Below are 17322 nucleotides of genomic sequence, written 5' to 3'. Positions count from 1 at the left end.
CCTTAAATAGTTCATTAAAAAATGTTCTTAGAATATTCATTAACATTTTTATTTGTTTATTTATTTATTTTTAGAATCAGTTTGTTACAATTAGTGGAGCTACATTAAGAACAGTAACTTTTATAACAGGAAATAAAAGATGTAGTGGAATAATTATTTTCATTCATTAGTATGGTGGTTACTTATAGAAAGCTTGTAAAAAATTTTACAAATAGAAAGTTTATATTTTAAAAAATATAGTAATTTTAAAAATTGTTACATATATTAAGGAATAGCCATTATAGCAATTTTAGAAATAAAATAACTTTTTTTTTAAGAAATAGAAATACATAACTATTCCTTAATTATTACTAAGGAGTAGTTTTGTTTTTTGGAGAAACTACTACGGAATAGTTAGTAACAAGCAATAACTATTTCATGTAATAAAAATGTTACCATGTAATAAATAATTATTACACATGAATAATTAACAACCTATTTGTCCTAAATTTATATATATATATATATATATATAATATGATAAATAGTATATAGTCTAGACCCAATGCATTACTCTTGGGTTTTTTTTTTTTTTTTTTCCTCCTCCTTAATCTAGATTTAACCTTAGGTTTTTCATCATGAAAGTAAAAATTAGACGGTATTATTAATAAGCATCATGTTTTTCGTAATAATTATTTTAAAGAATAGGTTATTTATTTTTTATAAACAAAGAATAGGTAGATTATTGTATACAATAATTGATTTACATCATACTTTTTTCTCTCCATGTAGAAAATAATAATTAATTAAAAATCAATTACATGCATGCATAATTTCTCAATAAGTATTAAGTGTTTGTGGGGTGTGGGGGGTAAGGACTTGGGTTCAAGTTTCTAAAAGGAAGCTTCACACATATATACACTTAGATTAAGCTATAATAGAATTTCTATCTTGTATAAAAAAAAAAAAAAAAAAAAAGTTGTGGTTATATTGACTAAAATACATCCTAAATGGGATGAAACTATGTTTTTTATTTTTATTTTTTATTTATTTAGAAAACAATGAAAATATGTTTAAATATGCAGATCAAGGTTAATGCTTAGGCAGTTTCTAAAAAAAAAAAAAAGTTTAATGCTTTGGTAGTATGGTATATACGTACTATGCAATGTTAGTACTGACTAAATTTGTTGGTAAATTCCTTGGTGCTATATAAAAAAGCTATGATCATATCTTGCTCAAATTAGGGACGATTGAGGAATTTAAATATAAATAAGAAGAGATTACCACCCTCAATTGTAGCCCAACCAATAGAAAAGGTAAAGAAAAAAATCCTAATTATATTAACCAAAATTAACTAATAAATTTAGAGATACAAAATATTTTACTGCATACTGTTGACATGACTTGCACTAATTAATGTATAATAAAAAAATAATAATATTAATAACGAGTCTATATAAAAGTGATATTGTTCTAATCAGGATCTATTATTATTATTATTATTATTATTATTATTATTATTATTATTGTTATTGTTATTGTTATTATTATTATTGAAAAAGACTACCTATTATTTTAAGTTGTGAAAATTTGTGTACGTGTAATATTGCTCAAAATTAGCTCATAAACCTCACTCTTAGAAGCCCTAAAACTTGTAGAGTTTTTTTTTTTTTTTGGATAATTGGATATACTAAAACTTGTAGAGTTGACTGTTGTAGCGAGTGCTCGTACTTGTTCAATGCCAACATGTCGCAATGGGATTGGGTAGCTATAACTACTAAAACAGTTCTGCAGAGGAGCCAAACTTTGACATGGACAAGATATCTTGCAATTAGCCAATGCCAGAGTGTGTTTAGGTTTGAATTTTGATTAAAGAGATGGATTAATTAGTTGACCTGGGGATTTGGTACTGTTCGATAAATTCAGCAGTACAAACTCGTTTTCTTCTGGTAGTACATAAAAAGTGATTGCAGTACTTAGTCTTTGTGTGTAGTACATGCACGTTCGAATCCCTTCCATGGTCCCAAAGATCAGAGTTCGGTACCAACATGACAAAAGAGATGGTAGTGCCATTTTCTAATCAACATGTAAGTTTTGTAAGGCACTCATGCTTTGATATTACTCTTTGTTCCTAGAATATCTCCACAACTAAGATAATGGTCCAGAGTCGTCAAAAGCCTTGTCGGCGTCTTTTGATATATTCAACAGAGACATATATGGTTCAAATCTTCCTTTCTCTATAATCGAATTATCGAAATAAAATATAAAGATAATGGTCCAGAGTCGTCAAAAGCCTTGTCGTTTAACTGGCGTCGTTTAATATATTCAACAGAGATCATGTATGGTTCAAATCTTTCTTTCTCTATAATCGAATTATCGAAATAAAATATAAAGATAATGGTCCAAATCACCATTTTTCTAGGATGTTTGATGACTGATGAGGAATCCAGAAATGGTTGAGTATTTGAGTTATCCATATATACACGTACCTGCTTTTAATACAGACCAGATTTAAAAAAAAAAAAAAAAAAGATGGCCACCAATGAAATTGTCTAAAAATATGACCTTGGATGAATGAATCCCTTCAAAGGATTGTGCACCTGGATGAATAATATTCACTAAAATTAATTAAACTTTCGGGGTTTCATAGCAATCACATAGCATTGTTGAATGATGATAAGATTGTACAACAATTTAAAATTTTCAGATCTCTCTGGAACAGTAAAATAATATTTTGAAGAGCAATTTGCAAGAAACCCATATATAGGAAAATTAAAATTCGCAATGCATGTATACTCCTTGAAGATTTTATTGTTAGAAACCCATAAGAAACGTTTATACTCCTTGAAGATTTTACTAATAAGGCAGAAACGTTTATATATATATATATATATAAAAACTCTAGATGGTCCGTTCAAAGTATATGTTAGGTCTCTTAAAAAAAAAAATAAAAGAAAGAGGTATGTTAGGTGAACCATCCTTCAGCATTATAACCGATCACAATTGACAACAATAAATCAACCGATCACAATTGACAACAATAAAAGATGCACGTACGTTTGGTAAACACATTATTGGCCATTCTATTTTGGCGAATCAATTGCGGTGAAGGTGCAACGACACATTCTAAGATTATCTCTTACCAATCAAAATGGTGGGTGGGTCCCTTACAAACAATAGTATTTCCACTTTATGTTAATATCAAACAGATACTCATTTTGCATTTTGTAATTCATTTGGCTGACTTTTATTTTTATTTTTCGCTCAGAAAAGTGGTTGAGTTTAAAATTAAGAAAATATTCTTTTTTTATAATATATATATATATATATATATATTTTTTTTTTTTGTTGAGGGATTTTATTATTTACTTAGATATTATAAAGTTTTCATACAAACTAAATTAAAAGTTCTTTTATCAAGTTTCATTTAAAAAGTTTCTCAAAAAAAAAAAAAAAGTTTCATTTAAAAACTTTCTTGAAAAAAAAAATTATTTAAAAAAACTATCTCGTTCATGTATATATAGAGCATATTGTTTTATCGTTCTGCAAATATTCCTTTTTGTCGTACAATAGCACTTTTGGGTTACCTACGTTGGAGAAAATGTGAAGGATCACACTCAAATATATATATATATATATATATATATATATATATTTTTAACCCAAAAAAAAAAAAAACCTTTATATGCTTTTATCTAGACACTAAAATAACATATGCATATCGATTTGGGGGGAAAAAGAAAGAAAAAAAAATGGCGAAAATTCACTTTTGGTCCATACATTTTGGGTCTGTTTACAATTTGGTTCCTAAATTGATTTAGCTCCTAGGTTAGTCCCTGATTTTCAAAAATCGTTTTTAAAATAGTTCCTATCGTCAACCCAATGACAGAAAATGCTGAAGTGGCAAACGGAGGCCCTAGCTGTCAAACCCATTTATTAAAATAATAATTAAAAAGCCAGTATATCCCACTTACACCCACGTGACACTGCCACCTCATCCATGTCAGCATTTTAATAAATAAAATAAATCACGTCAGAAAATTAATCAATTAAAAACACATTCCAGCACTAAAATAAATCAAAAATCATATATATTTTTTTGAAAAAGAGAGCTTTACATTAAAATTAAAATAGATATAAAAACTGGAATTTGTTTTTCATAAATCGATCAATAAAATTAAAATTATAATGCATAGATAAATAAAAAATTAAAAAATATGAAAACAAACGGATCAAGAGGCTTACTTTAGTTTTCATTGTATTACTGAAGAAACTCTAGCTAGAGAGAGAGAGAGAGAGAGGACCTTGAGGATGCGGATCTCGGTGTTAAGGAGATGAGATGCACGAACGATGTCGTCGGTGTTGCCATCCTCGAATCTTCGAAGCTCGGATCTTCAACCATCGCTATTGATCATCCTCAAAACTCGAATCTTCAACCATCGTTGTTGCAATCAGCAGGTTACTCTCTCTCCCTGTCTCTTGTTTGATCGGTGATGGTGGTAGTGGGTTTGATTGGGTTTTTATGGGTTTTCGTTGGGGTGGGTTGTGGCCGTGGAGATCGATGTGGCTGTGGAAATCGGTGTGGCCATGGGTCTTGGATTGTGGGTTTTGGATTCATGTTTACAGGTTTCGTTGGAGGTGGTTGGGTTTTTCTGGGTTTCTGTGGGGATGGGTGGTCTGTAATGGAGGTGGAGATCGGTGTGGCCGTGGAGATCAGTGTCGCTGTGGGGAAGATGGGTTTCTGCCATGAAGAATAGGGAAGAACAAGAAAATGCATGTTTATTGGGTTTTTTGTGTTTGTTTCCCAAGAAAATTTATAGGTTTATAGGTTTGTTGGAGATTGGTTTGTTTACTGGGTTTATGGGTTTGATTTGTTGGAGAATTCGGTGTTGATTGTGTTAGAATTTGGGGAAGAACATGAAGAATTCAATGGTCTTGATTTGTAGTAGATCTGACGGTGTTGGGTTTGATGATCTCTGAGGTGTTGAATTTGGGTTTTTTCTTGTTGTTGTCATTTATGTCCTAGTGATCTGGGTTTGAGTTGTTGGTTGCTGGGTTTGTGTTCTTGTGACAGGTTTGAGTTCTTGTTGCTGGGTTTGATTTGGGAAGAACACGAAGAACAATTGAAGAACATAAAGAACATGAAGAAATTTTTTTTAAATTAAATATATATGATTTTTGATTTATTTTAGTGCTGGAATGTGTTTTTAATTGATTAATTTTCTGACGTGGCTTATTTTATTGATTAAAATGCTGACATGGATGAGGTGGCAGTGTCACGTGGGTGTAAGAAGGACACGCTGACTTTTTAATTATTATTTTAATAAATGGGTTTGACAACTAGGACCTCCGTTTGCCACCTCAGCATTTTCTGTCACTGGGTTGATGGTAGGGATTATTTTAAAAACGATTTTTGAAAATCAGGGACTGACCTAGGAGCTAAATCAATTTAGGAACCAAATTGTAAATAGGCCCAAAATGTAGGGACCAAAAGTGCATTTTCGCCAAAAAAAATATACTTGGCCAATTCAAATTTTGTTGTCTGCTTGTCCCTTGTGAGTGTTCGAACATCATTTTGTCACAGTTTTAGCGGCAAATTCGAGATTCTTTTCACACCAATCTGGAATTTTGTATTATTTATCGATTTGGGGATTCTAACTCTCAGTTCAATATTATTTGATTTTTACATATATATATATATATATATATATATATAGAGAGAGAGAGAGAGAGAGAGAGAGTGAGAGAGAGAGAGAGAGACTTAAGTACAGTACTTAAGTGTTATTTCTTAAATTCCATTTTTAAGATTTTGCCATATGAATTTTTTCTCATAAGATGGAAATGTATGTTTTAGTTAAGTAGCCACATAATTAAATTTTAAGAAATGAATCTAAGGAACAACATATAATATATATAGTTAAAAGATAAGTATTAATACTAGTCTACTACAATTTCAAATCAATCTACTTCTAAAAAAAAATTTGCTCCAAATTTGTAGTCAAATGACCATAAAAATATTTCAAATGATCCAACTTTGTTCCAAATTGTTCCTGATTGTTAAATTTATATAATTTTTTTTTATATTATGATAATAATAATTTTTGCCCTTATTAATTTGCTGAATCAATGAAATATTCCAAATAGCATCACAATGCTAATCTATTTAAGGTTTTTTTTTATTTTTTATTTTTTATTTTTTTATTTTTTTTATAGTAGAAACGGAGGTCTTAGTTAATTATAAACAAAGTTCATACATCAACAGCTATAGCCTACCTTCGGGCACACAACCTATTACTCCCTAGGCCGATTATATCTCTTACATAACACGAATTCACAAAAGTAGGGCAAGTTTCATATATAGACAAAACTTGTTGTTGGTGTTTTCCCCGTTTCGCAAGACCATCGGTGCACTCATTTGCTTCACAGTATATGTGGTGTGCCCAAACCTCCCATGCCTACGCCATAAGGCTCTTGCAATCACATAATAAAGGAAACACATCAGGAGGGAAATTAGAATTCTCCTTAGTTAACCAGGCTTAGATTATCATAGAATCAATTTCAATGTGGATAAATTTAAATTCCAAGTCCCAAGCCAACTGAAGCCCCTGACGAATTGCTTCTATTTCTGCCACATTATTGGATGTAACACCTAGATTCAAAGAAAAACCCAATATCCATCTCCCAGAGCTATCTCTCAAAAGGCCTCATGCCCTTGCCATTCTTGATTTGCCTATTGAACTGCCATATGTGTTGAGCTTTATAAATGGTTCAGCTAGAGCAGTCCATGTACTGGTTGATATACCTTACATTGGACTCATTTATCAAGACCTACTAAGTAAAATAATTCAATAGTCGCCTGGACCGTTTTATAAATAAGTCTATTCTGGGAACTCGACTGATTGTGGAATATATGCTCATTTCTAGCTAGCCATAGATGCCACCATAAAAATGGGAAGTATAGTTTCCAAGGAAGTTGCAAGTTCAAGAAAACAGCATCCCCAGTTGCATTGGTTTGCAGCCATGATTGTAGTTAAGGGTGTCCACGGGTTGGGCTGGGTCGGGTTTATGCCCAACTCGGACTCGACCCGACCTTCTCGGGTGGGGAAAATTTCGACCCACAACCTACCCGTGGGAAGTTTCAGATCAACTAGGATGGGTCGTATCGGGTTTTGGGTAATAATCGGTCGGTTTCGGGTTTTGTGATTTTGCCGAATTTTGGTCGAAATTTGGTCGGATCTTGTTAGATTTGGCCGAATCTAATGAGATTTAGTTGATATTCCTTCGTATCTATGGAAATCTGGTCGATATTTGGTTGAAATCTAATGAGATTTGGCCAAGTTAGAGTCGAGCTTACCGGAATTTGGCCGAGTTTGAGTATATCTGGGCTAGATTCACCGGATTTAAACATATCTGAGTGAGGATTTAAGCGGATCTGAGTAAAGGAAGGCCAAACGTGGCCGGATCAAAGCTGAGAAGCCCAAACATTGCCGTATTTCGGCCTTCTTTTTCAGGTTTCGTCGGGTAGATCGTGTTTTTAAGGACGAAACCACCACTCGACCCATGCGGGGTCGAGTTCTAAAGATTGGGACTCGCTATTGACCTATCTGAGGTGTCGGTCCGGCTGTGACGGGTCGGTTCTGATCGGGCTGATCGGTTTCGGCGAGTCTTCGGGTACTCTAGACACCCCTAATTGTAGAGGTAGTTGAAAAAATGTAAGTGGCAAGACACCCGGTGAATGACACCAAACCTCCTTGGCCCATGGGCAGTCTCTTAAAATGTGGATTGTTGTTTCAAGATTATTGCATCGAGGATAGTGGTCACTTATGTATGGTCTAGAAAAAGCTAAATACTGCCATGTAGGAACCCGATTGTGCATGGCTTTCCAAATGAAGAATTGAATCTTTTTTGAACATAGAAGCTTCCATATCCAATTCCACAGAGATTTTTCGACGGGCACATTTTTTGTTTGGAAAAGATATTTCGAGGCTGACTTGACCAAACAAATACCATTATTATAGGACCACACAAAGGAATCAGGAATCCTAGTAACTTGTGCTACAGGTATACCTTTAATAATTTGCTCTATATGTTTAGAGAGGCACTTGGAGGCAGTCGAAAGTCCAGTTATGGTTATTATGTAGTGAATTAACTAGACGTTGTTCTTCACTTGGCAATAGTGGCCCGACAATACGACTTCGGAGGGTACTCTCAGGAATCCAGTTATCCTACCATACGTGAATGTTTTGGTCATCACCTAAGATCCATTTCATACCATGCCGGAGCCATTGCATGCCTTCATGCAAGGCATTCCAAATATGGGAGCTCTGGGGATTGCAGACGTTATCAAAGAGGTTCATGGTTGGGAAATATTTGGCTTTTAAGACTTGAGCCCATAACATATTGGGATTCTGATGAAGACACTAGGCTTGGTTCATAGGAATTTCCACGTTCATATGGCTAGTTGTTAGTAGACCTAGTCCCCCTACTTCCTTAGGTGTCATAATAGTTTCCCAACTTACTGTGTGGCATTTTCGCTATTGATTCATATCTCCCCATAAGAACCTTCAACTGTATTTGTCTAGTGTCTGGCTCACTTTCTGGGGGAGCAAGGTTGTTTGCAGGGCATAAAGGGGTATAGAAGTCATTGAAGATTTGATTAATGTGGCCCGTCCAGCCATAGTAAGATATTTTGCCTACCAGCCTGCAATTCTCTTTTGGATTTTATCTACTAAAAATTAATATGTAGTGGCTGTACGTCGTGTGGTAAAGATAGGGGTCCCTAGATAAGTTCTGATTTGTGTCGTAGTTGGTATATCAAAGAGGCTTGCAATAAGAGTTTTTGTTCTTCAAGGAGTAGTAGGTGAAAACCATATATGAGATTTATGGGTACTAATAATTTGGCCCGATGCAATGCAGAATTTCTGCAACACACTACAAAGGTTCTGACAATCATTTAATTTAGCTTTGGTGAACAAGAAAATATCATCTACAAAAAATAAATGGGAAATACGAATTTGCCCTCGGAATCCTATAGGGTAGATTTTCCTATCTCGAACTGCCTCTTCCAAAAGCCTGGAAGATGTTCCAAATATAGAATAAAGATGTATGGGGATAGCGGTCCCCCTGACGCACTCTCCTACTTGGTCTCACTTCCGGTAGCGACACTCCATTCCACTGAATACGATATCTTGTTGATGTTATCATGTTCATAATTAATTTAATAAGGCTCGGCGGAACTTGAAAAAATTCTAGAGATTCATGGATAAAAGACCACTCTAATTTATCATAGGTTTTCTCAAGGTCTAATTTGAGTGCTACGTACCCAACCTGTCCTCTTTTACGCACCAATGTGCATAAAATTTCTTGAGCTAGAATAATATTATTACTGGTTTGGCAACTCGACACAAATCCTGCTTGGTGTGGATTGATAACTGTTGCAATAAATGGTTTGAGACATTGCAGAATAATAAGAGACTACTTTATAGAAAGTATTGCATAGATTAATCAGTCGAAACTGAGTGATCATCTCCAGATAAGCCACTTTTGGTATCAAAACAAGGTTGGTAATGCCCCAATCTGGTGGGATGACTTGATTCTCGAAAATCTCTTGAATGACCTAAATCACACTGGGTTCGACAATGTGCCAATTCTTTTGAAAGAAAATGGCATGGTATCCATTCGGCCCAAGGGCTTTCAACTGAGGAGGAGAAAAGACATTTCTAGTAAATTCCTCAGGTTGAGGAATACTCAAGAGCCATTGGTCTTGACTTAAGAAGGGGCTATTGTGAAGTTGGGTTTGGCCAAGGCTGGCATTTGATCTCATATAAGGCGACGTAGATGCAGTGGCGGAGCCACTTGATAACCAATGGGGGCCTGCCCCCCCCCCCCCCCCCCTCCCCCCAAATTTTTGAAAAAAATAAATTTTTTTTTGGAAAATATCCTAAATAATTTGTAAATTTTTAAATAACCTTATCATTTTACCCCATACCTGATAATATACATATATATTTAAGAAAGTCTAACAACAAACTTAATTTTCATTTAAATAAAATACAATCCATAAATACATATGTCAACAAATTACAATAATTAAGCATTCATCATTTTTAAAATGAACACATAGGTATTTTAACAATTATCTCAACAAATAAAAGGGAAAAAATTGAATTATGAAGTATTATATATATGGCCCCTCCAAAAATAAATTCCTGGCTCCACCACTGCGTGGATGGAACGTTATCTTATTTCTTAATCATTGCTTGCATAGAAATATAAAACAAAAGATATTTGGTATATAATAGAGTTTTGTCCAATTACATTTGGTTCAGTTCCTCTGTGTTATTATATTCATATTTGTCTTCTTTAATTGGCTGGGTGGACATCAGACTTGTAGAGCCATTTTTTACTTTTTATTTTTAAATCCTTGATTTGTTTTTATTGATTGGAAGGTAATGTTGGTGCCATCGGATAGTCCAAACTGGATCTTTTTCTCGTTTGGTATGGTTTGGATTCAAACATTAGAATAAGTGGAGGCACAATTAACTTAGTCACAAGGCCTTTTATTATTATTATTATTATTTTCATCTACGTGTTATAACTTATAAGAAAAAACGAAGAGGCATAGTGAAGTTATATTAAAATTAAGGGATAATTACACTTTATCCATATGTGGTTTGCCTCTAATTCTATGTGCCTACCCGTGGTTTCAATTTTGACACTTTACCCACCTGTGATTCTCACCGTGAGTGTGCCGTAACCCACCTCTCCACTTTCCGTTACTCTAACACAGAATAAGTAAAAAACAAACCCCAAAACGGATCAAAACACTCTCACTCAAATCTTGAACATGAAGAACATACCCAAAAATCTGAAGAACATAATATGTCTTGCACTTTATCTTTTCCTATTTGTCTCTTCAGTTGGCTCACTAGAGCAAGCCCAGGCGTTGTTCTTTTCTTTATATTTGTATACGGTTACTCTTTTACATTAATATAGTTCTGTCTATTAGCTCAAAAAAAAAAAAAAAATGAAACCCAGAGTTTGAGAGCAGATATATGGTTTAATTTTGTTGGACTTGATAGGCTTGGTAAGAATAAAATAGCTCTTGCTCTTGCTGAGAAAATATGATATTTATAGTGGTATATTTATAGTAATATATTTATAGAAAATATGGTTTAATTTGCTCTTGCTCTTGCGAACCCGGGTAGTTTCCAAATGGGTGTCAGATTGAATTTGATGGGGATCAGGCAAATGGGTATTGATTGAATCGGTGTTGACATTACTAGGTTGTAATTTAAGAGAATCACTAGTGGCATTACTATTACTAGTTCCAAGCACAACGAAATGGACATACAACAACAAAATCCAAAAGAAAGCTGACAAAGATGCCAAGAAACAAAGCCTAGTGTTGTGATTCTTTCCGGTTCCCTTCTCCATTTGCTCAATGGGAACACTCGACGCCGTACGGCGTCGCATCACCTCTTGAAATCAATCCCAAAATTATCTAATAGTAACAATCAAAACAAAGAAAATTCCATTTCACACACATCCTCAACAAAACAAATTACAAACATAGTGTTTGTTGAATCAGTTGGCGGATCTTCAGGAGAGCTAGAAATGAAGATTTTCACAAACAGAATTAACAGAACAAAGAGAATTGAAAGAAAGAGAGAGACTTATTGGGTTTTGATTTTCTGAGCAAGATCGACAATTTTTTTTTTATTACGCCGTCGGTGCAAGTGCTTGGACTCAAGGATCACGCCATCGCAGTCGAATACCAGAGCTTGTAGAGAAGCCGAAGCCGAAACTGAGAGCTGTTTCTTGGAGGAGCTGAGAGATTTTGATCTGAAGGTTCAGAAGCGGCGAAGAGTGGTGACTGAAGCTGAATTAGTTCCTTGTCCCTCCATGAAAATTGGGTTCTAATCTTACAGCTTAATGATTTTTCGAAGATGTTTCATTAAGTCAGTGATAGGTTGATCTGGGTTTTTTATTTATTTATTTATTTATTTATTTTATTTTTTTTTTTTTCTGGATATGTTCTTTATGTTCAAGATTTGTGTGGAGGGAAAGAGAGACAAATACCACTTTTTGATCTTCTTTCTCTTGCATTTTTGTGCTATTTTTTGTTTTGGGAGAAGAGAGACATAAAATTTGTACAAAAATACCTATTTACCCTTAATTTTAACAGAGGTGGGTTACGGCATACTCACGGTGAGAATCACAGGTGGATAAAGTGTCAAAATTGAAATCACGCGTAGGCACATAAAATTAGAGGCAAATCACAGATAGGTAAAGTGTAATTATCCCTAAAATTAAATATGCCATCTTAAAAGCTCCACTTACTCCAAAGTTTCTATCCAAACTTACAGTTAAGATTCAGTCTTTGGACCATCCGATCGCGCCAACATTTGCGATAGAACAGTTCAAGGTCACTATGCCTTTTATTTTATATTATCATTCTCTTTTACACCGACCAAGGATATGACATACGGTGCGTTAAGAATTATTTTATTGTTCCATTAAAAAGTATTTTGATGGTTTCAATAATGGGAAAAATACTCTCTATCATGGAGAATGATTTCTATCCCGTACATCTGAACTGATCGTCCACTATTGGGAGCATGCCTTAAATCCTTAATCTACCCTAAATAAGATAGTAAATAATCATCCACTATTGCGAGCATGCCTTAAATCCTTAACCCACCCTAAATAAGATAGTAAATAAGTCCAAAACAAATTGAGTATTAAAAAGTTCATGATTTTTCACTTATTTTTACATGTTCGAATTAATTTTTTATTTATTATTTATTACAAAATTGAGTTTGTTCACAAAACTACTTGATTCATTTATGCTATTAATTAAAATTAATAACTAAACTATAATTAAAATTATATTATTTAATTTATTAGATTCAAATCACAAACCCTATATTGTTAAAAAATTTATATAATTTTACTACAAAATAGACTATATATATCATTGATAAATTACAAGTTATAATTTGATATCTTATGAACTATATATCATTGATAAATTACAAGTTATAATTTGATATCTTATGAACTTATTTACAAAATTATATATAATCCAATCTTAAGTCTTTGAAAGCATATTTTAAACATTTATACATATAAACATATAATAATATATACATTAATTAAGATTCATACTTATAATTTTGTTTACAAACACATTATTATGTTTCACTTCTACTTATTTAATAGTTTAAGTATAAATTTATGTTTAAGTTTGGCTCATTTGTTAAATAAATTAACATAAAAAAGCTTTTTTTCAACCAAGTTTAAATTGCCCATTGTTTATAAAAAGCTTGGTTCATTTACAGTCTAACCACAAATGTCAATCATAATATAAAGAATAATAATGTACTGATCCGTTAGCAAGTACATGGCTTATTGAAAGTCCAAGGGCAGTTGTGATATTATTGCTCTATATTAGAAGTTGGAGAACTGACACTAGCCGTTGGTAAATTGAGATAAAATTTTAGCAGAATTTAGGATTTGTTGTGTGCTTTAGAATTTGGGTTTGTTTTGTTATGTCATTATTTCTGGCTAGATTCCAGCTAGGCCAAGCTTAGATGGTGAGCTCAACTTCGAATCTAGAGTCATTGTTATGGTGTCAGTATGTATATCAGGCACTCTTGGTCTCTGCAAAAGCTTTCTTCCTTGAATTTCCTTGCCACTAATTACCAGGAATCATGGTTTGCCTGGCATGTTATGCCACAATGTATGAGGAGGAGGTAGTTCAGTCATTGAGGGCAACTATTCATCCCCTCTATTTTCTGCCCATATTGGGGAGATAGAATTTTGGTGGATTAGGGGAGAAAACACCTGGACCCTACCAATTTTCCATCTCTCCATGCTCTCTAACTAAACACTTATAAAATCAGTTTTTTCTTCTCTATTTTCTATCCTCCCTATTTCACTTCAGCCAAATGGACCCAAGATAATTTTGGGGAATCTAAAAGCACAAAAGATTACTAACCAATTCCTAAGAAATTTAAATAATTAAAAGGAGACTCCCCTTTTTTATTTTTTCATATTCTGGAAAACAGCCTAACTTTGAGCTATGTTATGCGGGGAGGTTCCAAGATGATGTTTGTGGCCTACTTCTTGTATTCGTAGCCTACTTTTTTTTCCTTTTCCTTTTTGTTTTTTTTAGTAGATCAAGAACCAGAACAAAGTTTATACAGGATTACGACCATTAACATAATAGAATACAAAAGAGAACTAAAAAATATACACCAAGCATATAAACAAACACACATAGCACAGAAAAGTCTTTTTTAAAGTGTCACTTTCCCAGCAAAGATGTAGAATCAGCTTCTGGGCAGTGGCAGCTAGCGTTTCCACTTGACTGATAATTCATTTATCCACAAAGTTAAATCACACACCCCATGCAATCTATTAGAAATTGTCCACGCAACCTGCAAAACATTTATCAGCTTTTAATCCGAGAGATTTTCCTTCTGGCATCATTTTCTGACTACTGGTTCTGTGCAATACTTACAATCTTTGGTGCGCCCCTTCTCCGCTGCAGTCCATAAAACCTCTCTTATGTTCATGGTCAAACAATTGGCTGTTGTCTTGTTATTATTTTGCCTACTGACACCTCCTACCATTATACTTTTTCTATCCTGGTTTACATCTGCCAATGTGCTTAGATGATGGCATTCCAATGTGTCATTGAGAAGTTGAAAACATCCTATACAAGAATTAGAGTAACAGACTGCCGCCAGGGTACAACATTCAAAATTGTATTATCTATGTGACTTTCTTTTGAAAAATCAAAATAATGAGAAGTTTTCCCTCTCGTTAGTGAATGTAACAAAAAAAAAAATACAAATCTTTGAGAAAATTCAAGGAGGTCAGGTTACTTAGTACTCGTCCTAGCCTTGGTTTTATATCTGGTCTCACCAATAATCTCTACATGAACATGAACCATCAATGAAACTATGAAATCGATTATTATCCCGAACAATTATCTCTCTTCCTGTAATCTTTGAAATCAGCTTTATGGCCTCATGACAATCACCACAGACACGAAGGTTTTTAACAACTCGAATCACATCTTTCGGAGAAGTACTGATTAGGCCAAATGCAATAGCCAGCTTCTCACTATGACAACCAAGGAAATGTTCCTTTTCCTCCTCTTCGATGTCAAACAGAACGAAATCTGTACTTGGAACGTAGCCTGCTGCTTTCAATTCATTAGCAAATTCGTCAAGTTTTGCATATATCTTTTCTGATAAGGGGTGAGACTTATCTCCCACAAGAAATTCATGAACAACCCCATCTACTTCAATCCAACTACACCCTGGTATCTTTTTCATTCGTTTCTCATTCAAAATTGACCTAAGCTTTGCCGCTTCATCCCATCTATGGCTTGTTGAATAAATATTTGATAAGAGAACATAATTTCCTGAGTTCCATGGTTCTAACTCAATGAGCTTCTTCAATACGTATTCTGCCAATCCAGTGTCTCGATGTAGCCTACATCCATTTAACAAAGCTCCCCAAACAATAGAATTGGCCTCCACTGGCATACTTTTTATCAACTGATGAGCTTCATCTAATAAACCTGCACGACCAAGAAGATCCACCATACATCCATAATGTTCAATTGTAGGAGTCAAGGAAAAGATGCGGTTCATGCTATTGAAATATTGACGGCCATCATCAACTAGACCAGCATGGGTACACCCACAAAGAAGGCCCATGAAAGTGTTCCCATCAGGTTGAATGCCAGTTTTTTCGATTTGGCCAAAAAGCCCAAACGCAGATTTGACATGTCCATTCATTGCTAGCCCAGATATGATGGCATTCCATACAACTTGATCTTTTTCCTTCATCCCTCTGAAGACTTCCCAGGCTTGAGCCATGCTCCCACATTTTGCATACATATCAATCAATGCTGTACCAAGAACAGGGTTAGACAAAAACTCACTTCTATCCATCAACCCACTAGCCCAATCCCCTATGTCTAATGCTCCTAACCTAGCGCAAGCAGAAAGAACTCCAACCATTGCATAACAATCAGGTTTCAAATTTTCCCTTTGCATCTGAAAGAAAAGGTCCAGAGCTTCTTTAGGGAACCCATTCAAAGCATAAGTTTGAATCATGGTACTCCAAGTAACAATATCCTTCTCACTAATCCCATCAAAGACACATCGTGCTTTCTCTATGTTTCCACACTTAGCATACATGTCCACCAATGAAGTAGCCACAAACACATTCCTCCCCATCCCAATCTCCGTCATGTAATCATCTATCCACTCCCCACTTCTCAAGTCCCCGAGCTGAGTACACGCAAACAACACCCGAACAATAGTAAAACTATCAGGTCTCAAACCCATCTCCACCAACATCCCAAACATATCAATCGCTTCTCTATATTGACCGACACCAGTATACCCACTAATGATTGCAGTCCAAGAAACAACATTCTTCTCAGGAATATCATCAAACACCTTATGGGCATGACCCAAATATCCGCAACTCGCATACAAGCAAAGCAAACTGGTTTTAACATAAACATCGTAGTCAAAACCGGATTTCACCACAAGGGTATGAATCTTCACCCCAAGCTGAACATCCAAAAGCCTCGCGCAAGCCTTTAGAACAAAAGGGAAAGTAAAACTATTGGGCAAGAACCCCTCGCTACGCATTAAACCATAGTACTGAATTGTTTCGTGATAACAGTCGTTGGAAACCAAGCCTCGGATCAAAGTGTTGTAGAGAAAAATGTTGGGTTGTGTGGTTTGGTGGAAGACAAGGCAGGTGTAATGGGTGTCACCGAAATGTAAGGCTTGACGTATGAGAATGTTGAGGAGGTAGGTGTCTTGGTGGAGATCGAAGCGGAGAATGTGGGCGTGAATGTGCTTAAGGTGTTTGATGGAGTTGAAGCTTTGAAAGAGAGCTTGCTTGAGTTCCAAGGCCTTGGAAAATGTGGCTGAGATGGTCATGACCAGAAGTACTGTGCTGGTTGTTGTTGCTCTCTCATTGATATACAAGAAGTATTAAAGAAGAAGAAGAACAAAGTGCTGCGCACATTTTACTACTTTAGGTTCTATGCAATGCAACTATGCAAGAGTGTGTTTTGTTTACGTTATGATGCTTTGAAATTACCGTTGGCGGGTTGCAAACGATATGCATTGCCTGGGTGCTGGGTTTGCTTTTAGGCCAACAAGACAGCAACATCTTTCAATGAGCCGAAGGACCTAAGGCCTAAGGGCATTACGAGGTGCAGCCCAATGTTGTTCATATTGGACTTGGTGATTCCTAGGCCCAACATTTGCTACCCAAAGGGCCGTCCCTGTTTTTTTT

General features: G+C 34.8%; 1 protein-coding gene across 1 annotated transcript; it reads right to left on the bottom strand.

The window, feature by feature from the left end:
• Positions 1–14712: 14712 nt before the first annotated feature.
• On the bottom strand, positions 14713–17111 carry LOC126722844 (putative pentatricopeptide repeat-containing protein At3g08820). Its single transcript, XM_050425990.1, has one exon. It carries the CDS (start codon positions 16959–16961, stop codon positions 14910–14912), a length of 2052 nt encoding a protein of 683 aa, XP_050281947.1. The 5' UTR covers positions 16962–17111; the 3' UTR covers positions 14713–14909.
• Positions 17112–17322: the final 211 nt, after the last annotated feature.

Source organism: Quercus robur, chromosome 4 (genome assembly GCF_932294415.1).
Source record: "Quercus robur chromosome 4, dhQueRobu3.1, whole genome shotgun sequence".
NCBI classification, from domain to species: domain Eukaryota; kingdom Viridiplantae; phylum Streptophyta; class Magnoliopsida; order Fagales; family Fagaceae; genus Quercus; species Quercus robur.
Note: the sequence above shows the minus strand (reverse complement) of the source record. Positions and strands in the feature narration are given on the sequence as shown.

What these genes read in the sequence shown, in the direction of transcription:
- LOC126722844 (XM_050425990.1), bottom strand. Translation starts at nt 16,961, where the DNA reads ATGACCATCTCAGCCACATTTTCCAAGGCCTTGGAACTCAAGCAAGCT.